The sequence below is a fragment of the Ranitomeya imitator genome, chromosome 5 (assembly GCF_032444005.1).
Source record: "Ranitomeya imitator isolate aRanImi1 chromosome 5, aRanImi1.pri, whole genome shotgun sequence".
Taxonomy (NCBI): Eukaryota; Metazoa; Chordata; class Amphibia; order Anura; family Dendrobatidae; genus Ranitomeya; species Ranitomeya imitator.
In genome coordinates this window covers 334,526-346,270 of record NC_091286.1, presented here as the reverse complement: position 1 = coordinate 346,270, position 11,745 = coordinate 334,526, and the positions used below count along the sequence as shown (strand labels likewise).

Here is an 11,745-nt window from a genome sequence, read left to right as displayed (position 1 = left end):
TGGCAAAATGCGGCAAAGGGCCTATCTGGCAGTAAAGACATAACCCCGGAATTCACCTTAGACAGCGGCAAAAGGCCTATCTGGCAGCAGAGACATAACCATGGACTGCACCTATGAAAGTGGCAAAGGACCTTTCTGGAGGAGGAGACAAAACCCCGGGATCTAGCTAACAAAGTGGCAAAGTGCTCATCTGGCGGGAGAGACATTACTCCGGACCCCGCCTAAGACAGCTACAAAGGGCCAATTTCGTGGCAGAAACATAACCCTGGTCTCCAGCTAAGACAGAGGCAAAGTGCTTATGTGGCGACAGAGACATATCACCGGACTACACCTAAGACGGCATTAAAAGGGCCTATCTGGCGGAGAGACAAAACCCAGAATCTAACTAAGAATGCGGCAAAGGGCCTATCTGGCGGCAGAGATATAATCCCGGATTCCACCTAAGACCTCGACAAAGCACCTATCTGCCGGCAGAGACGTAAGACCGGACTTCAGCTAAGAGAACGGCAAATGGTCTATTTGACGGCAGAAACATAACCCCCAGACTCAACCTAAGACAGCGGAAAAATGCTGAACTGGTGGCAGAGACATAACCCTGGACTCCAGCTAAGGCTACTTTCAAACATCCGTCTTTAGGCATCAGGCATAATACGGCAAATTTTGGAAAAACTGGATGCGGCAAAAGATGCCGCCGGATCCGGTTTTTCCCCATAGACTTGTATTAGCGCCGGATTGTGCCTGATGACCTTACGTTTCGTCCGGTTTTCGCCAGATCCAGCAAAAATATAGTTTCCGGTGTTTGGAAAAAACGTACACAGTAACGTTTTTTGTCTCTGGCTAAAAAGCCGTAAGCGCTGGATCCAGCGCTTCCCGCTTTTTGCTAGAGTGGAAGCCTATGGGCGCCGGATTCTGTTTTTTTAACTGAGCATGCTCAGAAACAATTGGCCAGCCCCCAATTAGGAAACATATATAAAGCCAGCCAGCTACAGCCACAGCAGTCTTCTTCTGGGAGCCCTCCCTCGCATCGTCAGCGCTGTGAGGTAAATATATATCTTTTTGTTTTTTCTTTTGGGTAACAATATGCTTTAATTCTTAACAGGAACCTGCAGCATCAGAGGTGCATCTAGAAGGAGACGGAAGGGGTGGAGAGATACCGGGAGCAGACGCGCGTGTAGTAAGTATCTAAATCCATCGCAGAAGCCCATCATCACAGACATCACAGTACACACATCACATAACACCCGCTCCGGTAGTTGCTACTGCACCTGCCCCCCCTCGAGCCACTCTCCCTCCGCCACCCCCTTTCCAATACCAGCAAACTGGCCAGTACCATCCTGCCCCGTACCAGCATCCTGCCCCGTACCAGCATCCTGCCCCATACCAGTTCCCTACCACATCTGTGCCTCCACTCCCTGCCCAACCCGCACTCTGTGGCCTGTACCACCAGTCTCCTACACCACCCATCATGCCCCAAACACATACCTCTTCTCCACTCTCCATTTCTTCTGCCCCCCATGCCTCCACTCCACCCCTCAAACCTTCCAAATTCCAAACACTACTCCCGGTTTCATGTCCACCTGTTCTCTTACTTTCTCCACACCTTCACCTTCTTTTTTTCCTCCTGATCCTTCACCACCATCATCCTCTCTCCACACTCCTACTGTCGAAGTTTCCCCATCTGACAGCCCCTCTAGTATTATCTCCACCCCACAGTTTTCAAATTTATGAAAGATTTGTTAAAAGTTTTATAAAATAAAGCACTTTTTTTGGTTAAAAAAAATTGTCTCATTTATTATATGATAAAGGTTTTGTTTGGGTAAAACAGGTACAATACTTTGGGTTTTAAAAAGGTAATAAACGTTTGGGAAAACCCAATAATGTACAGTACATTGGTTAAAAAAGGTAATATTGGGTAAAAGAAAAGGTAATAAACATTGGGAAAATCCCAATCAGGTACAATACATTGGGTTAAAAAGGTAATAAATGTTTGGAAAATCACAACCAGCTACAATACGTGGGGTAAATCATATACAATACTTTGGTTAAAACAGGTAATAAACAATGTATTATTGGGTAAAAAAAGGTAATAAACTTTGGGAAAATCCCAACCAGATAGAATACTTTGGGTAAAAAAGGTTAAATACTTTTGGTAGCAAGGTCCAAAACACAATTTTCAAACTCTTTCATCCTGCCAGTCTACTTTTCGTTAATGTGACACGAAATATTCAGCATATTTGTCCCTCACTCTTGAAACTGCCACAGAACTTCTAAAAGTAATGTTCTTGATAGTCATGCAAGGTGGTTTCTTCAGAGTGTTCTTCAATGGAAATCTGTTCCTTGCATATAACAAAATTGTGCAGGACCTCACACGCTTTTACCACCTCGTCAACAGTGTCAGCCATGAGGTATCTGATAGCAGTCAAGAGAACTCTCCATTTTGCAGTTAAAATCCCAAAAGCGCACTCCACCATTCTTCGTGCGCGTGTGAGACGGTAATTAAAAATGCGTTTAGTTGCCGTCAATCCACTACTGGAGTATAGTTTCAGCAGGTGCTCTGATAGTTGAAAGGCTTCTTCTCCTACACATACAAAAGGCATTGGTGGCCCAGAGGTTTGAGGAAGCGGTCCTAGAGGTGGAAATTGAAAGGTGTTTCCATACAGATGAGCCCCCATAGCAGACACTTTAAACACTTGTGAATCATTTGAGCGTCCATATCCCCAATATCGACCGCAATACACTTGTATTCCGCGTCTGCGATGGCCATGAGCACAATGGAGAAATATTTTTTGAAGTTAAAATATTCCAATCCTGATCCAGCAGGTTTGACTATGCGGATATGTTTCCCGACCACAGCTCCTAGGCAATTTGGAAACTGACAAAGTTGTAGGAATTTGTCTGCGATCTCCAGCCAACTCTCCGTTGTAGGATGTGGTATAAACTCGCCATGTAAAGAGTCCCACAATGTACGGCACGTGTGCGTCATAATCTCCGATATGGTGGAAATCCCAAGTCGGAGCTGGAAATGGAGTGACGAAAGGGATTCTCCAGTTGCAAGGAATCTGTGAAGAAAGGGAAAAATTAGTACAAAATACCAGTAATAACATTACAGTTATTAGTCAGCTAGAACCGTTGGAGATACAAAAAAAATAATATTTAAAAACTACCAACAACAACATTACAGTTATAAGTGTTCATTTACAGTAGGAGATACAATAAAAATGGCTCACCGTAGTCACCATCAGACGCGCTGCAGGCGAAACGGAGAAACGGCAATACGTGTCACGTCTTGCGATGAGGTGTCCATCAAGACGTCAAAGTTCTCCGCTTTCATCCGCACATAGATGAAAAACTTGTCTGGGTCTCCTGGTAGCTCCATGTATAAAGTTGAGAAGACCCGGCGTCATTCTCTGCGCAGTGATGGGGTGGATCCACAAACGCCGTCGCTGCTGACTCATAATGCGCTGTCTCTCTCGCTCCTTCTCCAGAACAATCGCTCTCAAACGATTCGTCTCCACAGTAAAATCCACGTTGATCTTCAGAATATTCGCAATAACGCCTTCCAACTTGCTCTCCATCCACTTGCTCCTCTACAACCTGTCACAGATTGGCTGTAGGAACACTGTATAGAAAGGTTTTCAGTAGCCAATCACGTCTGGGGGCCTCCCAGGGGAGTTTCTAAAAACCGGATCCGTCGTAAAACGGATACAAAAACGGATTAAATGGAAGTTTTTTTGCTGGTTCCGCTAGTCGGATTCGTCGGAAAAATTGATCCGTTTCATCAGTTTTTCACAATTTACACCAGATCCGTTGCGACGCTGGATCCAGCCTGACGGAAAAAACCTGATGTGTGAAAGCAGCCTAAAGGCTTTCACACTAGCGTCGGACTCGGCCCGTCGCAGTGCGTCGGGCCGAGGTTCCGACGCTAGCAGTGAAACGGAGGCAGCGGATGCATTTTTCCTGCGCATCTGCTGCCCCATTGTAAGGTGCGGGCGGAGTTCCGGCCGCGCATGTGCGGTCGGAAAAAGCGGTCCGTCGGCAGCAAAAAACGTTACATGTAACGTTTTTTGGTCCTGGCGGTCCGCCACAACACGGCGCAACCGTCGCAAGACGGTTGCAACGTGTGACAATGCGTCGCTAATGTTAATCTATGGGGGAAAAACGCATCCTGCAAACAACTTTGCAGGATGCGGTTTTTTCCATAAACGACGCATTGCGACGTATTGCAAAGAACGCCAGTGTGAAAGTAGCCTTAGGGCAGCCCAGGAGTCCGGCAAAAGCACAACCCGTATCCCCGCATAGAGGGCGGCAGAGAGCACAGCTGCACGGAGCCGCCGTCCTTTCTACAGGGAGTTGCTGTCATTTCAGCACCACAGCGCACCCCGGACTCGGGCACAGGGGGCGGCACAGAGCGCACCCCGGACTCGGGCACAGAGGGCGGCACAGAGCGCACCCCGGACTCGGGCACAGGGGGCGGCACAGAGCGCACCCCGGACTCGGGCACAGAGGGCGGCACAGAGCGCACCCCGGACTCGGGCACAGAGCGCACCCCGGACTCGGGCACAGAGGGCGGCACAGAGCGCACCCCGGACTCGGGCACAGAGGGCGGCACAGAGCGCACCCCGGACTCGGGCACAGAGGGCGGCACAGAGCGCACCCCGGACTCGGGCACAGAGGGCACCCCGGACTCGGGCACAGGGGGCGGCACAGAGCGCACCCCGGACTCGGGCACAGAGCGCACCCCGGACTCGGGCACAGGGGGCGGCACAGAGCGCACCCCGGACTCGGGCACAGAGCGCACCCCGGACTCGGGCACAGAGCGCACCCCGGACTCGGGCACAGAGCGCACCCCGGACTCGGGCACAGAGCGCACCCCGGACTCGGGCACAGGGGGCGGCACAGAGCGCACCCCGGACTCGGGCACAGAGCGCACCCCGGACTCGGGCACAGGGGGCGGCACAGAGCGCACCCCGGACTCGGGCACAGAGCGCACCCCGGACTCGGGCACAGGGGGCGGCACAGAGCGCACCCCGGACTCGGGCACAGGGGGCGGCACAGAGCGCACCCCGGACTCGGGCACAGAGGGCGGCACAGAGCGCACCCCGGACTCGGGCACAGAGCGCACCCCGGACTCGGGCACAGGGGGCGGCACAGAGCGCACCCCGGACTCGGGCACAGAGCGCACCCCGGACTCGGGCACAGGGGGCGGCACAGAACGCTGTTGCGCGGCGCCGCGGTCCTTTGTGCGCAGCATGCAGCGCCTCACATGACAGGCTCCATAGACCTCGGTGGGCGACATGGGCCAAGGGGACGACACAGAGCGCATCGTGATCAACGTGGGTGGGACGCGGCACCGGACGTACCGCAGCACCCTGCGCACCTTGCCCGGGACCCGGCTGGCCTGGCTGGCTGAGCCCGACGCCCACAGCCACTTCGACTACGACCCGCTGGTGGACGAGTTCTTCTTCGACCGCCACCCCGGGGTGTTCGCGCACATCCTGAACTATTACCGCACCGGGAAGCTGCACTGCCCGGCGGACGTGTGCGGCCCGCTGTACGAGGAGGAGCTGGCCTTCTGGGGCATCGACGAGACGGACGTGGAGCCGTGCTGCTGGATGACCTACCGCCAGCACCGGGACGCCGAGGAAGCCCTGGACAGCTTCGGGGGAGGACCCGCGGACATGGGCGGCGACGACGGGGACTGCGGCGACGAAGAGCCGGACCTCGGCAAGCGCCTGGCGCTCAGCGACTCCCCGGACGGGAGGGCCCCGGGCGGCTGGCGGAGGTGGCAGCCGCGCATCTGGGCGCTGTTCGAGGACCCCTACTCCTCCAGATTCGCGAGGGTAAGTCGTGACAGCATGCGACATAATGGACGATGTGTCCTCAGAGCATGCGACACACACGATGTGCGACATAAGCTACAGAGAGACGGAGACAATCAGCAAGGGCTCCAGCGTTCACTGCAGCAACAATGCAGCACAGTCAGCCAACCCGGTGTCCATCATCATCATCCATCATACAGCACAGTCAGCCAACCCGGTGTCCATCATCATCATCCAGCACAATCAGCCAACCCGGTGACCATCATCATCATCCATCATACAGCACAGTCAGCCAAACCCGGTGTCCATCATCATCCATCATACAGCACAATCAGCCAACCCGGTGTCCATCATCATCCATTATACAGCACAGTCAGCCAACCCGGTGTCCATCATCATCCATCATCCAGCACAATCAGCCAACCCGGAGTCCATCATCATCATCCATCATACAGCACAATCAGCCAACCCGGTGTCCATCATCAATCATCCATTATACAGCACAATCAGCCAACCCGGTGTCCATCATCATCATCCATCATCCAGCACAATCAGCCAACCCGGTGTCCATCATCATCATCCATCATCCATTATACAGCACAATCAGCCAACCCGGTGTCCATCATCATCCATCATACAGCACAATCAGCCAACCCGGCGTCCATCATCCATCATACAGCACAATCAGCCAACCCGGTGTCCATCATCATCCATCATACAGCACAATCAGCCAACCCGGCGTCCATCATCCATCATACAGCACAATCAGCCAACCCGGTGTCCATCATCATCCATCATACAGCACAATCAGCCAACTCGGCGTCCATCATCCATCATACAGCACAATCAGCCAACCCGGTGCCCATCACCATCATCCATCATACAGCACAATCAGCCAACCCCGTGTCCATCATACAGCACAATCAGCCAACCAGGTGTCCATCATCATCATCCATCATACAGCACAATCAGCCAAACTGGTGTCCATCATCATCATACAGCACAATCAGCCAACCCGGTATCCATCATCATCATCCATCATACAGCACAATCAGCCAACCAGGTGTCCATCATCATCATCCATCATACAGCACAATCAGCCAACCCGGTGTCCATCATCATCATCCATCATACAGCACAATCAGCCAACCAGGTGGCCATCATACAGCACAATCAGCCAACCCGGTGGCCATCATCCATCATACAACACAATCAGCCAACCCGGTGGCCATCATCCATCATACAGCACAATCAGCCAACCAGGTGTTCATAATCCATCATACAGCACAATCAGCCAACCCGGTGGCCCTCATCCATCATACAACACAATCAGCCAACCCGGTGGCCATAATCCATCATACAGCACAATCAGCCAACCCGGTGTTCATAATCCATCATACAGCACAATCAGCCAACCCGGTGTCCATCATCCATCATACAGCACAATCAGCCAACCAGGTGTCAATCATCCATCATACAGCACAATCAGCCAACCCGGTGGCCATCATCATCATCCATCATACAGCACAATAAGCCAACCTGATGTCCATCATACAGCACAATCAGCCAACCAGGTGGCCATCATCCATCATACAGCACAATCAGCCAACCAGGTGGCCATCGTACAGCACAATCAGCCAACCCGGTGGCCATCATCCATCATACAGCACAATCAGCCAACCAGGTGTCCATCATCCATCATACAGCACAATCAGCCAACCCTGTGTCTATCATCATCCATCATACAGCACAATCAGCCAACCAGGTGGCCATCATACAGCACAATCAGCCAACCCAATGTCCATAATACAGCACAGTCAGCCAACCCTGTGTCCATCATCATCATCCATCATACAGCACAATCAGCCAACCAGGTGGCCATCATACAGCACAATCAGCCAACCCGATATCCATCATACAGCACAATAAGCCAACCCGGTGTCCATCATCCATCATACAGCACAATCAGCCAACCAGGTGTCCATCATCCATCATACAGCACAATCAGCCAACCAGGTGACCATCATACAGCACAATCACCCAACCCGATGTCCATAATACAGCACAATCAGCCAACCAGGTGTCCATCATACAGCACAATCAGCCAACCCGGTGTCCATCATCATCCATCATACAGCACAATCAGCCAACCAGGTGGCCATCATACAGCACAATCAGCCAACCCAATGTCCATCATACAGCACAATAAGCCAACCCGGTGTTCATCATCCATCATACAGCACAATAAGCCAACCTGATGTCCATCATACAGCACAATCAGCCAACCAGGTGGCCATCATCATCATCCATCATACAGCACAATCAGCCAACCAGGTGGCCATCATACAGCACAATCAGCCAACCCGGTGGCCATCATCCATCATACAGCACAATCAGCCAACCAGGTGTCCATCATACAGCACAATCAGCCAACCAGGTGTCCATCATCCATCATACAGCACAATCAGCCAACCAGGTGGCCATCATACGGAACAATCAGCCAACCCGATGTCCATAATACAGCACAATCAGCCAACCCGGTGTCCATCATCATCCATCATACAGCACAATCAGCCAACCCGGTGCCCATCATCATCATCCAGCACAATCAGTCAACCAGGTGTCCATCATCATCATCATCCATCATCCAGCACAATCAGCCAACCCGATGTCCATCATCCATCATACAGCACAATCAGCCAACCCGGTGTCCATCATCATCCATTATACAGCACAGTCGGCCAACCCGGTGTCCATCATCATCCATCATCCAGCACAATCAGCCAACCCGGAGTCCATCATCATCATCCATCATACAACACAATCAGCCAACCCGGTGTCCATCATAAATCATCCATTATACAGCACAATCAGCCAACCCGGTGTCCATCATCATCATCCATCATCCAGCACAATCAGCCAACCCGGTGTCCATCATCATCCATCATACAGCACAATCAGCCAACCCGGCGTCCATCATCCATCATACAGCACAATCAGCCAACCCGGTGTCCATCACCATCATCCATCATACAGCACAATCAGCCAACCCCGTGTCCATCATACAGCACAATCAGCCAACCAGGTGTCCATCATCATCATCCATCATACAGCACAATAAGCCAACCTGATGTCCATCATACAGCACAATCAGCCAACCAGGTGGCCATCATCATCATCCATCATACAGCACAATCAGCCAACCAGGTGGCCATCGTACAGCACAATCAGCCAACCCGGTGGCCATCATCCATCATACAGCACAATCAGCCAACCAGGTGTCCATCATCCATCATACAGCACAATCAGCCAACCCTGTGTCTATCATCATCCATCATACAGCACAATCAGCCAACCAGGTGGCCATCATACAGCACAATCAGCCAACCCGATGTCCATAATACAGCACAGTCAGCCAACCCTGTGTCCATCATCATCATCCATCATACAGCACAATCAGCCAACCAGGTGGCCATCATACAGCACAATCAGCCAACCCGATGTCCATCATACAGCACAATAAGCCAACCCGGTGTCCATCATACAGCACAATCAGCCAACCAGGTGTCCATCATCCATCATACAGCACAATCAGCCAACCAGGTGACCATCATACAGCACAATCACCCAACCCGATGTCCATAATACAGCACAATCAGCCAACCAGGTGTCCATCATACAGCACAATCAGCCAACCCGGTGTCCATCATCATCATCCATCATACAGCACAATCAGCTAACCAGGTGGCCATCATACAGCACAATCAGCCAACCCAATGTCCATCATACAGCACAATAAGCCAACCCGCTGTTCATCATACAGCACAATCAGCCAACCCGGTGTCCATCATCATCCATCATACAGCACAATCAGCTAACCAGGTGGCCATCATACAGCACAATCAGCCAACCCAATGTCCATCATACAGCACAATAAGCCAACCCGGTGTCCATCATACAGCACAATCAGCCAACCAGGTGTCCATCATCATCATCCATCATACAGCACAATCAGCCAACCAGGTGGCCATCATACAGCACAATCAGCCAACCCGTTGTCCATAATACAGCACAATCAGCCAACCAGGTGCCCATCATCCATCATACAGCACAATCAGCCAACCCGGTGTCCATCATCCATCATACAGCACAATCAGCCAACCAGGTGACCATCATACAGCACAATCAGCCAACCCAATGTCCATCATACAGCACAATAAGCCAACCCGGTGTCCATCATCCATCATACAGCACAATAAGCCAACCAGGTGGCCATAATACAGCACAATCAGCCAACCCGGTGGCCATCATCATCCATCATACAGCACAATAAGCCAACCCGGTGTCCATCGTCATCATCATCCATCATACAACACAATCAGCCAACCAGGTGGCCATCATACAGTACAATCAGCCAACCAGGTGGTCATCATACAGCACAATCAGCCAACCCGGTGTCCATCATCATCCATCATACAGCACAATCAGCCAACCCGGTGTCCATCATCATTATCCATCATACAGTACAATCAGCCAACCCGGTGTCCATCATCCATCATACAGCACAATCAGCCACCCCGGTGTCCATCATCCATCATACAGCACAATCAGCCAACCCAGTGTCCATCATCCATCATACAGCACAATCAGCCAACCCGGTGTCCATCATCATCATCATCCATCATACAGTACAATCAGCCAACCCGGTGTCCATCATACAGCACAATCAGCCAACCCAGTGTCCATCATCCATCATACAGCACAATCAGCCAACCCAGTGTCCATCATCCATCATACAGCACAATCAGCCAACCCGGTGTCCATCATCATCATCATCCATCATACAGTACAATCAGCCAACCCGGTGTCCATCATACAGCACAATCAGCCAACCCAGTGTCCATCATCCATCATACAGCACAATCAGCCAACCCGGTGTCCATCATCATCATCCATCATACAGCACAATCAGCCAACCAGGTGGCCATCATACAGCACAATCAGCCAACCCGTTGTCCATAATACAGCACAATCAGCCAACCAGGTGTCCATCATCCATCATACAGCACAATCAGCCAACCCGGTGTCCATCATCCATCATACAGCACAATCAGCCAACCAGGTGGCCATCATACAGCACAATCAGCCAACCCAATGTCCATCATACAGCACAATAAGCCAACCCGGTGTCCATCATCCATCATACAGCACAATAAGCCAACCAGGTGGCCATAATACAGCACAATCAGCCAACCCGGTGGCCATCATCATCCATCATACAGCACAATAAGCCAACCCGGTGTCCATCGTCATCATCATCCATCATACAACACAATCAGCCAACCAGGTGGCCATCATACAGTACAATCAGCCAACCAGGTGGTCATCATACAGCACAATCAGCCAACCCGGTGTCCATCATCATCCATCATACAGCACAATCAGCCAACCCGGTGTCCATCATCATTATCCATCATACAGTACAATCAGCCAACCCGGTGTCCATCATCCATCATACAGCACAATCAGCCACCCCGGTGTCCATCATCCATCATACAGCACAATCAGCCAACCCAGTGTCCATCATCCATCATACAGCACAATCAGCCAACCCGGTGTCCATCATCATCATCATCCATCATACAGTACAATCAGCCAACCCGGTGTCCATCATACAGCACAATCAGCCAACCCAGTGTCCATCATCCATCATACAGCACAATCAGCCAACCCGGTGTCCATCATCATCATCCATCATACAGTACAATCAGCCAACCCGGTGTCCATCATCCATCATACAGCACAATCAGCCAACCCGGTGTCCATCATCCATCATACAGCACAATCAGCCAACCCGGTGTCCATCATCCATCATACAGCACAATCAGCCAACTCGGTGGTCATCATCATCATCCATCATACAGCA

The 11,745-nt window shown here is 51.4% G+C and overlaps 1 protein-coding gene across 2 annotated transcripts in view; it reads left to right on the top strand.

The window, feature by feature from the left end:
- The first annotated feature begins 5,202 nt into the window (after window positions 1-5,202).
- Window positions 5,203-11,745, top strand: part of KCNC1 (potassium voltage-gated channel subfamily C member 1) — a 208,852-nt gene continuing 202,309 nt past the window's right edge. For both annotated transcript variants that reach the window (XM_069768184.1, XM_069768183.1), the window contains exon 1: window positions 5,203-5,840. In XM_069768184.1, coding sequence (XP_069624285.1) covers window positions 5,295-5,840 — 546 coding nt within the window. In that variant the 5' untranslated portion in view covers window positions 5,203-5,294. The remainder of the gene's footprint in view (window positions 5,841-11,745) is intronic.